Raw genomic sequence first — 16,149 nt, forward strand, 5'->3', positions numbered from 1 at the left:
CCCTGGACACATTGCTCAATGTCTCTGGGCCCATGTTCCCTTCCGTGCAAAATAGGAATGATGACACTTAGGCTGTGGGGCTGTTTTGGAGATGAGAAATGTCCGGTCCAGGGGCTGGTGCAGGACCAGTGTCACAGTGTTCCATGATGGACCTCTGTGATGGACCACCCCATGGTCTGCTAAGGACAGTAGTTACATGGACCAAGCCCACAGACCCATGATACCAACCCCCAGCACACACGTGTGAAATCTGTCCACCCAGTCACCCTGAAGGCCTTTGGGTGACCTGGGCTTTTTAACTAGGTTAAGTTAGGTTAACTGAGTTAAGGGGATTGTGTGGGCAAAGGGTCACAGCTAAGCAACCCCAAAGCAGCAGGGCCAGGTTTTACAAATGTAGTTGTCCCTATACATTTATTTCTTAAGAAGCTCTTCAAATCATCATTTTAAATGGGAAGCCAGCATCCCCTGCCAGAGACAGAAGGTGCGTTCACATTAAATAAGGTGGAAAAGGGGTGATGGGGTCACAGTCGAGCTGGCGTGCCATCTGCAGGCTGCCCTGCACCAATGCCTGCCTCTTCCATGGTAAGGAGAAGGCTGGTGACCACGAGAGCCATGTGAAAGGGTCTCCAGCCTCCCAGGGAAAAGCCTGGCCACAGTCTGGGAACAGATGTGGTGAATGTGTATCGCTGAGAATGTCTTTCTTATACAATATATAAAGAGTGACCACAAATCAATAATAAACAAACGACCCTAAAGAAAAATGGGCAAAAGACCTGAACTGACACTTGACCAAAAAAATGCAAATAAATGGCCAATAAACATACAAAAACAGTTCTCACATTTGGAAGTAATGAGAGCAACACAAACTGAAGTCCTGTGTTGACGTGGCATGGGCATAAGACCCACAGTGGAAACGGTCTACCAGTAGTGTGTGCTGGCCAGATGTGGACGCAGCACCGCCAGGGACTAAAAATGTGTGTTCCCCAATGCATCTGTCGAAGCCCTACCCCTGATGGGATGGTATTTGGAGGTGGGGCATTTGGGAGGTAATTTGGGTCCATGGAGGTCATGAGGGTGGGAGCCCCACGATGGGACTAATGCCCTTATGAGAAAAGATACCAGGGAGCTCGGCCATGTGAGGACACAGTGAGCAGGTGGCCATCTGCAAGCCAGGAGGCCAACCATGCCGGCACCTCGACCTCGGACTTCCAGCCTCCTGAACCGGGGGAAATAAATGTTTGCTGTTTAAGCAGCCCTATCTGTGCTACTTGTTACGGCAGCATGCGCAGACTAATACGCACACTTAGGACATGGCTGAAGGATCCAGAGAGACGGGGGACCCACCACCCATCCTGGGGTATGAGGAAAAGAAGTGCAAACATGTTTACACCAGGGGACAGGGGCCGCAGCAACGCTGCCCATGACAGCCCTGGGCTGTAGACAACCCAGGTGGCCGACCCAGGTGGCCCCCCCTGGCAGGACAGATGGACAAAACCCAATGAACGACCTAATTGGACGAAACGGGTACCCCGAGCCACTCACACAACCCAGATATCATAGGTTAGGAGAGAAGCTGGACACAACACAACACACACACTGTTTGATTCCACTTACAAATGGTTCAAAATTGGCCAAAACTAGCTACGTTGTTTAGGGATGCAAAGTAAGCAAGTAGAACTTTTACAAAATAAGGAAGTGAGTGGCATGCAAGTCAGGGTGGGGTTAACAGTGGGGAGAGAGTGTTCTGTTGAGAAGGGGTGCGTGGGGGGCTCTGGGGACGTTGGTGACGTGGGGCGGGGGTGTTGTTTTATAGCCATTTGCTAAGCGACACATCATGGTTTGTGAGCTCCTATCTGTGTCTGTTATATTTCATGCAAAAAAATTAGAAACACAAAGATCATGCAAGCACCAAACTGAGAACTGAGACATACAGGGGCAAAATGATTTTTCTCAAGGGCACCCAGTGTTGATGTCTCTGCACGAAGAGGAGAATGTGAGGAAAGAAGCAAAATTTCAGGAAATGGAAGAAGCAATCCAGGAGCTTCCCGGAAAGGAAGGTGAGGCTGGGAAGGTTGGGATAAGTGAGCACATTCCACCTACACTGCCATGTCCCCACTCCTGAGTGTACCGTGAAGGTCGCATGCATCACCCGCAAAAGCTAAGCTGAGAGGTGAGGGTGAGGGGATGTTCCTGGAGACAGGGGTCAAGACTTTCCAAGTCTGGAAAGACTGGAACAACACTGCCTGGCCTTGCAGTGTGCAGGTGTTTCGGGCACCAGCGCAGTCCCAGGAAATGCCGGGTGAGCGGAATGCAGCCGCCCGAAGAATGCAGAGGGATCCCAGCAGTGGACCAGCGCCAGGCCACAAGGATGCACCAGGAGTTAAGAACATGCTGTCCTGCACCTGAGGTCTGGACCGCCCAGCTCCGTGGCCTTCAGGTGACCAGAATTTGGCTGTCTTTGGAGGCTGGGGACAGTGGTTGTTCACGTCACCTTGTCATCTTGTTCTAAGTGAACAGTGTTCGTCAGACTCTCTGGGCCTTTGTCTCAGAAGCTAAGATACCGTTTGCTTGGCAGTGAGTTGGTTTTGTCATTTTCTCAAATGGGGGGCCCCGGCTGCACAGTTTCTGCTTACATGAGCTGTGTCCCTGCAAATTGCACCCGCATGCATTTGCTTTCCATAAACTGACTCATCAAAAGGCTCCCGGTGATGATTTTGGATATATTTTATCTGTTTCTTACTTGAGATCTGCCATCGGGGGCATGCCCTATCATGGTTCATGTGCGGAATCCTGCAGAGACGGGACCACGCCGCAGTCCAACCTGGCAGCCTGGACTTACGGATGGGGACACGACGGAAAGTGGAGGGGCTGCTGAGGTCCCCGCCGGGCGGAGGCGGCCCCCGTCCCTCCCTCCGTCCACAGTGTGGGTCGGTCATGGTGGTGGTCAGTTTTAGGTGTCAACCTGACCAGACCGCAGCACCCGGCTACCGGCAGGCTCTGCTCCAGGTGTTGCCGTGAAGGTGTTCTCTGGACACGGCTAGCAGCACCTACAACCAGCTGACTCTGAGCAGAGGAGATTTCCTGCACAGTGTGGGTGATCAGGCTTCTCGAAGAAGAAATCCTGCCTCATGACTGCAGCCGGAGCTCCTGCCCGAGGCTCCAGGCTGCCAACCTGCCCTGTGGATCTCAGACTTGCCAGCCCCCACAATCGCCTGAGCCAGTTCCTTAAAATGAATCTCTTTATATGTATGTATGTCTGTATCTGTGTCCACGTCCACATCCCTCTGTCCCCATCCTCCCGAGGGGTCAGTCGCCAGTCGTGGCTCCTGGCCGGGGACCACAAGGCCGAGCCCTGTGGCGTCCAGGTCCCACGACTGGTCCTTGACACTGGGAACAGAGAGGCAGGGGTGCGTGTCCCCTCTGAGCCAGAGGCCCCGAAGGCCCTTTAGAATGGGTGAGGCCACAGCGGGACGGAAGCTGCTGAAGTTACGGGCTCGTCCGTTACGGCAGCTGACATCGCCCCATCTAATACCTCCGGCTGGAGAGCCACCATCCTTAAGAAGCCTGCACACTAGGAGCACAGGGGAGGGACACACAATAACCCCGGGATCACCATGCCCGCCGCTCCGCCAGGAAGGATGGCACAGCTCATGGCGTTAGGATTCCGAAGAACAGGTCACAGCCCAGCCTGGTGCGCTCCTGGGTGCTGAGACGTGGGTGTTTGTGTGTAATCAGGGAGGATGGTTCCCGCCCTGCTTCCTCCCCAGGCCGGACGAGCTACCACGAAGGAAAGCCTGTTGGAAACTGTGATGTCCCTAGAAACACACGGTCCTAAGAGACGAGAACCAAGGTTCAGAAGAGCACGGGCTTCCCGCACTGAAGACACAGGTCCCGACCTCTCCACACCACTGAGCCAAACGTATATCAGTGAAGCAGTGGGAGACCCGGGCCCCCCACATCATTCTGCGGGGGCTGCCCCTGGCCCCTGACGTCAGCTTCGTTGCCATATGACGGGAAATCGGTTGGTCGTGCTCAGCCACAAGGTGCCCTGAGCCGCCCTCCGTGCGCTGTGGGTTCCTTGAATCACTCACCTATTTCATTTAATGCACGAGAGTGGGATTTGCTGGCTAAACACTTGCTTTACGTGGGGCTCCCCAAAGAGAGGGCACATTCGAGGCCCACAGCAGGCTGACTTGGTGCAGAGCGAGTGCGCTGGATGGAAACACCATCTCCGGATTCTGTGTATATTCCAGGTCTGCCAACTCTCAACATTTACAAATGGAGGGTGGGGGGCACTCTACACAAAGTACTGATCGTGGAAAAAAATAAGGAAGCGAGACTTCGTTTAAAATTTTAAAAACTCCCTACTCCTTTAAGATGTAGTTGGAAAATAAAAGGTGAAGTCCAGGCTTGGGTAAGTATCTGCAGCACGTATCCGGCAAAGGGCGCACGAGGAACCCCCAAATCCAGGAGTGGCAAGAGAAGCGGCCCGATTAAAGATGGACGAAGACGTGCCCAGATCCTTTGAAAGACGCTGACCTCGGGGAGCAAGCACGTGGAAGCCGTGTGCTACGATCCTCCCCAGAACGTGGATGACGTCCACAGCACGACACCCGGCACACCCACAGGGCGGCCACCCCGTAGGGAACAGGTAACAGCAGACATGGGCCAGGATGTGGGGCCACGGGAGCCCCAGGAGACTCAGCAGCTGGGACGGCCATCTGGAGGTTTCCTCTAAAGCGAAATGCACTCCTGTCTTGTGACCTCGCAGGTGTGCACCCAGCAATTTCCCCGGGGCCAAAGGAAGCCATGTCTGCGGAAAGGCTTGCACAGAAACCTTCCTATGAGCCCAAATCGAGGAGCAACCCAAACGCCCATCGCTGGGAGCATGAGTAAACAAAGTACCTCGGGCATACACGTGACAGAACACTCTTCGTGGACAAATACGGACGGATCGCTGGTGCTTGCGGCAGTGTGGCTGATGATCGGCTGCGTGCAAGGCGGCCGGCCCAGGAGCACGGGCTGCGGGGGTCCGTCTCTGGGAGATTCAACTGGTCACACTGGCCTCTGCTGCCAGAGCCCTGGGGAAGGCGCTGTGGCCGGGGAGCACCCGGAAAGAGTTTGCGGGGTCATGAACGTCTGTCCTAAGTGTGCTCGGAGACGCAGGCATATACATGGATCAAAATGCACTGAACGGTGCTCTCCAGCAGGTAAATCATACCTCTACAAAAGAAATCAGTAAACACGGCCCCTGGCACTCAGCCACAATCTGAGAAAGCCCAAGGCAAGCAGAGCCTGGCGGGAGCCGCTCCAGAACCTCCCCACCCTAAAATCCAGCTCCGAGTCTGCTCCCCCTCATGCCACCCTCTCCATCCCGGGTTACAGGGATGCCTCCTCCTCTGACCCGCTGCCCACGTCATAGCATAGCTACTGCGTTCATAATTTACCCTCCCTGGTGGACAGAGGATGCCCCCCAAAGACACTCACATCTTAATGCCCGGCACTTGTGAATAGTGACCACACAGGGAAAAAGGGAATGAGGTTGCAAATCAGCTTACCCTGCCCTGGCTCATCCAGGTGGGCCCAGGCTGACCTAACATGCGTCCTAACACGTGGGGAAGAGGTGGGAGGGGGTCAGAGACGTGCCGTGTAAGGGACCTGGCCACACTCTCAAGTTGGCTGGAGGGGCCACAAGCTAAGCATGCTGCAGCATCCAGAACCCGTAGGCAACAAGGACATGCACTCTCCCCCAGAGCTTCCGGAAAGGACCGCAGCCTGGCCGACACCGGGAGCCGTGAGACCCACACCAGACTTCTGACCTCCAGAACCACAAGATAACGCATTTGCGGTGTTGAAGCCACTGGGGCCACTGGCCACCACGAGCAGCTCCGGCTCCTACGACCCTTACGGGCAGCACAGACCTGTGCCGTCTCGGGCTCAGGCCCCGCAAGCTGCCCGGGGCCACGAGGTACTCAGGAAACGTACGTGGGGTGACAGCGTACGGTGCCATGTTTGAGAAGGGTGTGGCACGGTCGCTTGGGGTCAGGGACCGGCTTGCATGTTCTCAAGTCCCCCCAGGACACACGGCCAGCCCCCAGAATTGGCTGGACCCCAGGAATGTTGAACCCTGGGATGAGCACCAGCCTGGGTAGCGAACGCCACATTATCAAAAGGACGCCATCCTGGAGAGTGTTGTAAGGAGCAAAGAACATCCTTCTAGGAATGTCACACCCAACAGCTTTCCCAAGATACACATACAAGCCGCTGCCCCCCGGGGAGCCCCGCTGGAGGAGATCATCGCCTGGACGAACTGCACCGCGCCCACCTGCCCCCCGCGGACCTCTTGCCCTGGGCGAGGTGGGGCAGCGCCGGCAGGTGGGCGGAGAAGGCCCGCAGCAGGAGAGGGGAGGAGGGGGCGCCAAGTGCCCGGCCTTCCCCTCCCTCTCCCCAGGAAGCCACGATTTCCTGGAGGATGCAGGGCGCAGGAAGGCCCGGGTGACCCGCACATGTGTTCATCTGGGCTGCCCCCAGCCAGCAATGCCTGGCATCCACATGCCCGAGTCTTTCCAAGGGAAGAATGTGTGTTGGGAGACGAGTGGCACTGAGGCCGTGTAGCAGGACTGGAGGGAAGGAGAGGGAGGACAGAGGCATTCGGCAACCTGGAAGGGGAGTCCCGTCCACAGGCTGTGGTCTTGCCCTTCACAGACCAGCGGGGCTGGGTGCGCTGCATGCAGGAGAGGATGCGGGTGGGCCAGGGGCGGCAGGGCCAGGAGGTCCGGCTTGGACCGGGGCTCAGGGTGTGCGTCACCGCACCTGGGAAGGCAAACTCTTACCCACCTGCTGCCCACGGACGTGCCCAGCCGCCTTCCCCAGAGGGGCACACTCTGGCCTTCCCTTTCAAACCTGAGCTCAGCACGTCTCTCACTTCGACACCCCCACCATACGGCAAATGTCCCGGTTTCCCAGCTGAGCATCCCCGATGATGAGTCTGCAAAGCCAGCCACGTGCGGGGGCAGGGACCACCGTGCTTTCCAGAGCACGCGTCCTCAGGACACCTCATTTCCCGGCGGTGCAGGCCACGGGCCAGGGGACCACCAGGCGGCACAAGCAGACGCAGCAAAGCCACTGGCTGTGTGCTCCGTGAGCCTGGGGTTCTGCCCGATGCCCGCGGAGTGCACGCGCGGACCGGGTTCACATGCTTCCCTTTTCCCCAAGCACCATATTTCCTCCCAAGGCCATTGTATATAAATGATCTCCTCTTAACATTTTAATCAATTCAATCTTTTGGCAATCGATTTCAAAGCGGTTTTCAGCAAAGGCTATATTTGGAGTTCTGAGAGACGCTGAAGTGATTTCCCTTCGCGAACACCAACCACTTCGGAGCGGTGTTTATCGACACATCAAACCGTGTGGTTCTAACGGAGGGCACGGGAGGGCCTTGCGGTGAACGCGAGCTGCCCGTGTGCGACATCGGTACGAGAGATCGATAACTAGCCTTCCAGATTCAGTCAACCCACGAAAGCCCTTCCCCGATGGCTACAACGAACGATCCAAGTTTTCTGGAACGTGTACTGAGCAGCCCCTTAACTAAAAGCTTCCGCACTGTCTTGCAACCTATTTCTGGTTTGGACAGAACCCAGAGGCATCGAATCAACCTGTTTCTATGACAGAGAGAAGTCCTCGCTTTGAAAGGCCACCTCTCTCCATAAGCAGGCGCACCCGGGCCCGAGGGCCGCGGAGACCGGCACCCGCCGTACCGCCTTACCTGCCTGGCTGTCCTTGGGCCTGCACTGCACCTCCTCCACGCACTCGGCGGGGAACCATCCGATATGGCCGCGGGCGCTGCCTTCCCAGAAGCCTCCTTCACCGATGCTCAGAACTAGAGGCAAGAGGGGGAAGCCGTTAGCAGGCGGACTCGAGGGGCCTGGGGGTAAGCACGAAGAGGGGATGGTGAGAGCGCGGGGCCGTCCCCCAAGCCCGCACAGCCGGCAGCTCTGGTCCGTCTGCCAGCCATCCACACTTCCTTCAACTGTGGATGAGGGGACCCGGTGCAGTGTCCCTCGGAGAGGACAGTGCCGAGGGCGTGGACACTGGGATCCCCAGGTCTCTTCTGCCCTTAGCATGCAAGTGCCGGCCTCCTGACATCTTTATCTGACCCCACAAGTCCTGTGACTACTCTGTCCCCCACCTTGGTGTCCCAGTTGAGATGGCGGAGGGGAACTGCACGTTGCCACCATCAATCATGTCATGTGTCACAGCGGCGGGGCAGGTCACCTCCACGGATGGAAGGAACGATGAAGTCATGCATGCCCCTTCCCAGCTGGGGAAGGGTCCAAGGGTCTGCCTGATCTTTTAGACCAGTTTGGGGAAAGACAACTGACAGCAGGAGATGGAAGAGCAGCAAGGGGCCGTGTGCCAACCCCGTGCTCTGTCTGGCCTCGAGGCGAGGAGCTCTAGGGGGAGGGGGGCAGCTGGAGCCCTGCACCTGCCCATCCCCTCAGAGACAAGGTGGTGGGCCTGTCCACGGGGCCCACTCTGCACCGTAGAAATGGGAAGACGTTTCTTGAAGCCTTTCCTCCAAAATTCGATGCTGCCCCTTATACCCCAAGTAGCCCAGGTGGGGGGATGCACGCAGCTTCCCCCAAGAATCCGGACCTGAGAGGGTCATCCCGGATGGAGCGCTGCCTGGCAGCAAAGGGAGGCCAGGCACCTGCCCATGTGCTGGATGGGCCGAAGCCACACGTCTGTCCACGTGACACACAGGAAAGCTTCTTAGCCCCCCGTGCCTCGGTTCCCTCACGTGTTGGAGCGGGATACTAATCGTAGCGCTACCGTGTGCGAGGCAGAGACACAGAACTCCGTGTGGCACTCCTTCCCCGCTCACGGCTTCTCTCCAGACAGCCCGTCGGGGAGTCAGGGAGGACACACCACGGTTTCGTGTTTGATGGGCACCGTTATTCCGAGACCAGCGGAAGAGAGGGAAGGCTGAGGGGCCCTGCCCACCGGGTCAGTTCCAGCTCCGTTAGGAGAGGGGGACACGGCAGGCTGTGTGCTGGATGCGGGGAGAGGCCGGGGGCGGGCCCAGGACAGCCTCTGTGCCTGGTGAGCAAGCGCTAGCCGGCGGCCCTCTTGGCAGAGGAGGGAGGAGCAGGGGCACACGTGAGGGGGTGTGCGTGGGACTCTGGGTACCATCTGGAACATGCTACTATGTTTTAGGCCATCGGCAAGATGGGCCCTCTGCCCTTAGGGAGCTGCGGGCGAGTCCTACAACCGTGTATGCTGGGCCACCGGCCACACATCGGGCTCGCACGCTTGGGCCGTTGTCTACCCCCTCCAGGGCACACCTGTGTCCAGGTGGGAAAGTGTGTTCCTTGTAAGCGAAGACAGAGCTAGGTTGGGCTCACCCATAAATTGCTGATTTAAGGCACTGAAAAGTAGACCGAGAACGAACCCAGTATCCACTTGCCCTACACAAGCCCACATGCCCCGAGGCCACAGCTGAAGCAACGTGGTCGGAAGAGGTGCCCGTCCAGCTGACCACTAACTGGCTACTCCCCCGGGCCTCTCCCCTCCAGAGATACCTGGCCCTGCCTTGTACACTGGGAACCAGTAAGTACTGGTGCTAGCTTAGCTGTGTGGTCACCAGGCTTGGGCGGGACCCTCACTGCACGAGGCCCCACCCCCTCGGCCAAGCTCCGCCCCACCCCTGCCTGCGTCACTGAGGAAGGACCTACCTGAGTGCCAGGAGCGAGCCCCTGGGCAGGGACTGCCTGAGTGGCAGGGTTCCCTGTTCTGTGCTGAGCCCCCTGTAGGCCATTTGAATTTTAAGCCATCCTGGGCTTTCCTCCACATAAGCATCACAAGGGGGATCAAGAGCAAGCACAGCCCTGTGCCCAGGGAACCCACATTTAGGGAGAGGTGTGTTGAGCTATGCTTTCCCAGATGTAAGGGCTCAGCGGTTCACTGGGAACATGAAGACCTCCCCTCCACAGCCGAGCAGCTAATATGTGAATACAGCGAGAGTCAGGGCCTAGCCAGGGAGCTGGGGGTTATCAGCAGGACCCCACCCCCCTGGAGGCGGTGAGCTGGGTTTCTCCGGAAATCCTCCCCCGATTTCCTGCCCCTGCCCACCGGGCAGCCAGGCCTCCTGCCTCTGCTATGTATGTTGAGATCCAGGGAGGACAATTCCCTTGGCTCACCTCTGGCTGCCCGTCTCCAAGAGCCGCCAGCCAGCCAGGCAGGACGCCAGGGCCGCACAGCATGGCCGGGAGGGAAGGAGGCCCCAGCCCAGAATCACGGGCTCCGAGGCAACTGCGAGTGACCCACAAGGCCCACCCAGCGGTCTTCAGACGAGAAGTCCTTTGCATCCGCCTTTTGCGGTGCAAGTCTGGGACCTGATTTCCAACATTTCTGTTCTCTGTGGGGGACTGGCCCAGCTCCCCGCACAGCCCGCTCTCCTGCAGCCAGGGGTAGGCCCCAGCCTGGGACGATGCCCGAGGACACATGCAGAGAGGGGCAGATCCCCTTGTACCATCGCCCACAGGGCTCCTGCCTGGCCCCGGACCCCTCTGCGGCAGCTCGGGTCCACATCTCTGCCTTGAGCCACCTTCCCTCTGCCCCTGGCCTCCCCTAATCCAGGTCGCAGACTTAGGGTCTCCTGTGATTCCACCTTTCACTGCCCACCCCCATGGGCCCCCTACCCCTCTGACCTGAAGCCCCTTCCTCTCACTACACTTCTGTTTCCCATCCATGTCCAAGGGGACACAGGCTGGGAAGAGAACACAGCCCAGGGCTTGGCTGGGAGCCGCCCTTCCCTGCAAGAGTGGTCGGTCCGTCTCCCTGTGCTGACTCCCACTAGAAACCTGCCCCTGCAGACTTGCTGGGGGAGCCTGGCGGGACCTCTGGGAGCCTTCAACCCCCACCCCAGAACACCCTCCTTGGGCCTCCAACAAGCTCAGAGAGGGACTCCGTGCAGGCCGGATGCACAGGCCGCTGGCCCCCCTGGGCCTCCAGTTTCCCTCCCCAGCACGGGGGCCTCAGTCCCAGCCACCTGCCCACCCGGTCTCAGCTCTCATTACCCCACAGCATGGGACCAGCCTCGGGGGCCAGTCTGTGGTCAGCCCCACGGAGCCCGTGGTGGGCTTCTCTGTCCCGAACCAGGCACGGCTGGGAGGAAGGGGGTGCTTGTGCCGTCCATGACCCAAATCAGAGACTGTGATCGAGACTCACCCAGGTGGATGGCAGGAACGCTAACGCCTCGATGGAGACCCAGCTAGGGACTCCTGTCAACTGGCACGCGGTACGGGGATGCATGCACTCACTCCCACACCTGCACGCACGTGTGCACACAGGCACACCCCACCAACTTGGCTGCATCTCCGAGGATCAACACGGAGACAACCCTCCCACCTTCTGGATTCTTGCTTGTGCAAGCCGGATCTGCAGGCCACAATGCTCCTCAGTCAGAGCTCCCACAGGACAAGTCGGCCGAAGTGGGGAGCACTAAGGACAGCCTCGAAGGACCCCACACTTGGGAGTCTGAGTGCTGCCAGTGAGGCGCGTGTGACTGTCCCTTTCCCAGGGCCCCAGCGTAGTGGACACTTGGTGCCCTAATTGAGACACCTTCCCCGGGAGACGCACCGTCCCTCAGCTGTTGTGAAAAAGGCTGCCAAAGGCTCATGGCCGACCCCTCTCCACTGAACTTCCTTCCGGATATGGGAGCCAGCCAGCCTAGCAGGTTATGCCCCACTTCCCAGGGACTAAGCCAGGACACGGGGTGCCCTCATGTCACCCTGGGTCCGAGCTCCTGCCCCCTTACTGGCCCCAGCACTGCTCTGGGGACAGCCAGTGCTCAGTGAGAGGGAGCTGGGGGCATGAATGACCTCCTCCTTCCAGAGCAGAGCACGCTGGCTGAGCGCTGGGTGTCCAGACGGGAACACGCTGGGGAGAGAGTAAATCTGCCTCTCGTCTCTCTCCGAGACACGTCGCAACCACTAACATGGGCACAGCCAGGTAAAGCTCGTAGCAACAGACCACGGAGGGAGCAGTCGGGACAGACAAAGCGAGGGCTGGGGGGGGACAGCATGGGCTTGGAGTCCAGGCCAACTAGATGTGGAGCCCCCAGCCCCCCGGTCATCAGCTGTGGGAGACTGGGAGGTCTTCACCGGAGTTACCGTGTCTGTGGAAGACAGGTGCTTGGGCTGAATCGTGCCCCCAAATTCTTCTATGTTGGAGCCCTGACCCCGAGCACCTCAGAATGGGGCTCCATTTGGAGCTGGGGTCATTAAAGAGGTGATCAAGGTAACATGAGGTCACCAGGGTGGCCCTGATCCCATGTGACCAGGGTCTTACAAGAAGAGGGGATCAGGACACAGACCCGCATGGTGGGATGACCCCGTGAGGACACAGGGGGAGGACAGCTGTCTGAAGCCTGCATCTCGGGCGTCAGCCTCCGGGACCGGGGGACAGTGAATCCTATTGTTCAAGCCCCCCAGACTGAGGGACTCTGTGATGACCACCTGAGCACACCCACGCCTTTGGCCCATAGCTGCTATGAGGTTCATGCAAAACCGTATGCGAAACATCCGGTAGTGTGCGTAGTAAACAGTAGGTGCTCACTGATGAGTCTCCACTTTCGTCTGCTCCTGTCACTGTCTCTGACATATGGAGCCCCCAGGTACGAAGCGGCCAGCAAGTATCACTGGCAGGCTCCGTGGGGTCGACCAGCATGGCCTGAAGCCCCGCGTGGGTCTTGGGGTGCAGGGCGCCGTGGGCCCGCGTGGAATGAAAGTCCGGGGCTGTGGGCCGACGGCTTAGCCAATTTCAGAGTGGGGCTGGGCAGGGAGACCCGGGTGGTGTGTTGGGGGCCGCGGGGGGCGGTGGGTGGGGTGCACACAGACATGAGAGCAGGCCCCAGGGGGTGGTGCTTTGTCTTCACACGAGCCGCCGGCCTCCCAGGGCTCAGGGGCTGACCGCACATCACCACCCAATGGCAATCAGAGCTCTTGCACGCAGGAGGTCCGGGGGGCCTGCCCTTCCCAGCTTTCTCAGAATAGCAGCTCTCCGGGGGGCAGGGGGGAGGCAGGGAGGGGCCTCGAGGCCTGGCCTGCCAGCTCTGTCAGGAGCGGGGCGTCCCCGGGGCCCCTCCAGGACGCCGTCCGCAGCCGTGGAACGGGGGTCATACCAGAAAGATGCACGGCCTCGGCAGCAGCAAAAACATTTCTGTCGTTCTGCCTGGGGCCCCGTGCGAGCGCCACGGCGGAGCCGCCAGCCACCCCGTCGGCAGACGCAGCGTCCTTGTCGTGGGGACGACCGGGAACTGCTCACGCGTCCGGCAGAAAGTCTACCCTGCGATGCCTTCTGGGACTGAAGTTTAAAATTGCACGTGGTGTGAATTTCTACATTTACAACTTGAATGTTACTAATGTGAAAGGTGACAAGAGTATCGCAGTAAAGTTGACAGGGACAGTGCGGGGGCTTGAACTTATAGGTGTGATGGGACGTGGCCCCCCCGGACACCCCAAAAGGGGCTGTACCCCGTGTGCAGTGGGAAAGGTGCCGGAATGTGCGGAGAGGCGGCCAGGCCTGGTGGGACGCCTGGGGGCCTGTGGGAAGGGAGCCGGGCCAGAGAGCCCCTCTCCACAGCCGGGAGCCTGCACCCTGTCCACAAGGCAGGGCTGTGGGGGGGGGAAGGGAGGGGCTCGTGGGGAAAACCCTCAGTATAAGCAGCCTGAAGAACCAGAAAGATGAAGCCAGGAGAAAGCATGCACCCCGGAGACCGGGGGTGTCCCCACCCGGGAAGGAGCCCGAGAGGGGCCGCAGACAGCCTCGTCACATCCCTGACTGGGCACAGAACAAGCACGGAGCAGCCCAGCTCAGCTGAGCTCCAGATCTGAGCTGGCCCGGAGCGGTCACCCAGGCAACCCACCCAAGTGGAAGAAATGCTCACAACTTAACCCGCCTGACATCCACATCCGAAGACCCTGTTCTCGCGAGAGGGGAGGACACTGAGCAAGCCCAGCCCAAGGTGGCCTTGACCACGAACGCACCACGCCAGTGACCTAACACAGCATGTGCTTTCAGCAAGCGAGAAACGCCAACAGGGTAACAGGAAGTCTTACGTAAAAAGAAATGATTAAAAAAAAAAACACACCAAAACATGTAGAAACTCTAGAGTTTGAAGGTGTGACTTCTGAAATTAAAAAATGCACAAGACGGACTTAACAGTGAAAGGAACATTTCAGAAGAAAGGGTATTGGAAATAGATCAATAGAAGCAATCGAAGGCGAAGAAAAATGTCGGAACAAACACGGAGCCCCTGGGACTTGCGCCTGCTACCAGATGGCCAACTCTGCGCGCACCTGGACGACCAGAGGAGCCGAGGGAGAACAGGGCTCCACCTGTCATCAGAAACTTGCAAATCCCAGCTGAGGTCAGCCAGATTCGTGCAGGGTACAGACGAGGGCGCTGGGTGACGAGCCAGTGCAGGCCTGATGGTGACAAGGCGGGGCAGGCAGGATGTGGCCCTGGCCTGCCGACCTCTAAGGGGCGTACTGTTTACCACCTGCCGTGTGTCTTCTGAAAGCCTGTCCTCGATGACAGGGCGCACACATGGCTGGGCATGCGTGGTGTGCCCTTTCTTACTCCACCTGGAGAGTTCAGCTGCTCCCACGTGGCCTGCAGCCCATACCTGCTGCTTTTCTACTTCCTCCCCACGGCCTCAGCACCATGGCCGACCTCCTGCGTCGGCCCTAATTATACCCATCTTCCCAAATGGCCTCACATACCTGATTTCCCTACTCGGAAACCATCACTGGCTCCCCAGTACCCTGGGAACAAAGCCTAACTCCTTCGCCTGGCATTATTGGAGGCCTTCCATGCTTTTCAACCACACTTCCCAGGATTCTGCTTTGGGAATCGTTCCCTCCAACCTGGTGGACTTCCTTCCAGGAACACTGGAGGCCTCCGGGCTGTGCTGGACCATCCCCCTAGACACCCCTCCCTGACTCCTGAGAAGACATGTCCAAATCTGACCTGTGCTAGGCCCCGTCCCCATCCCACGTCTTCCCGGGGCCCTCAGGGCTTTTCTAGGTGGAAAGGAGCTCTGCCCCTTCCCCCTGCACTTCCTGCAATGGAATCTCATCCCCAACATGCGTGTGCTGCTTCCCTAACAGACACCAGGATGGCCGGCGAGCCCAGTCTGCTCCCCGTTCTGCCTGCCCAGGCTCCAGACATCCCGCAGGGGCCCCAGGAAACAAGGCTCCGACACCGAAACCCCAACAGAGGGTCAGCTGAGGTGGAGGGGGCCCAGACTGACCCTGCCCCGGAAGTGGGGTGGACACTGACCTTTGACCCGGTCGCCGCGGTGGAGGGGGATCTCGCCGTCGACCTGAGGGTGGTATGGCTTGACAACGACGAAGAGCCTCCCCGGGACCGCGCTGTAGAGCTTCCGCTTGGGCTCCGGGTACTCGAAGGCGGACAGCGTGTCCTTGTTGGCACCAGGCAGGAAAGCCGGCCTGAGGGGGAGGGGCAGAGAGAGACCGAGAGGGTCACGGCCGGAGACAGGGCACATCACACTCCAGGCCCGCGGCCGATCTGCTCGTGGCCAAGCCGTGGCGCTAGCTGTCCCATGGGAGCTCCTGACTCTAGACAGAACAAGGACGTGAAAATGCCCGGGGGCAGCGTCCGGGGTTAAGAGACTCAGGTGGTTCCAGCAAATGCACTTCTGGGAACACACCCATGTTTGCACACCCTGTCCACAGCGGCTTTGCTCACAACAGCCCAGAAATGGAAACAAGCCGAGTCCCCATCCAAGGATGAACGGATAAACAGTGCGGTCCATCCACACAGTGGACTACTATGCAGCCGTAAAAAAGAAGGACATTCTGACACCTGCTAAATGTGGACCAACCCCGAGGACATTACACTCAGTGAAAGAAGCCAGTCAGAAAAGGCAAGTGTTCCTGGTATGATTCCATTGACTGCAGGTGCCTGGAGTTGTCACGTTCCTAAGTGGGACAGTGGGCGCGGGGGTGGGATGGGGGTCAGTGACTCAGGGTGACAGAGAGTGGACGGTGGGCGCCGGGGCCAGGGAAAGGATGGGGGTCGGTGACTCAGGGGGACGGAGAGTGGACGGTGGGCGCCGGGGCC

General features: G+C 58.9%; 1 protein-coding gene across 1 annotated transcript in view; it reads right to left on the reverse strand.

The window, feature by feature from the left end:
* Positions 1-16,149, reverse strand: part of SHANK2 (SH3 and multiple ankyrin repeat domains 2) — a 477,134-nt gene that overhangs the window by 244,403 nt on the left and 216,582 nt on the right. The window contains 2 exon segments of the mRNA XM_032414570.1: positions 7,766-7,879; positions 15,346-15,515. Of these exon segments, the coding sequence (XP_032270461.1) occupies positions 7,766-7,879; positions 15,346-15,515 (284 nt within the window).

Source organism: Phoca vitulina, unplaced genomic scaffold (genome assembly GCF_004348235.1).
Source record: "Phoca vitulina isolate PV1807 unplaced genomic scaffold, GSC_HSeal_1.0 scaffold16, whole genome shotgun sequence".
In the NCBI taxonomy this organism is placed as follows: Eukaryota; Metazoa; Chordata; class Mammalia; order Carnivora; family Phocidae; genus Phoca; species Phoca vitulina.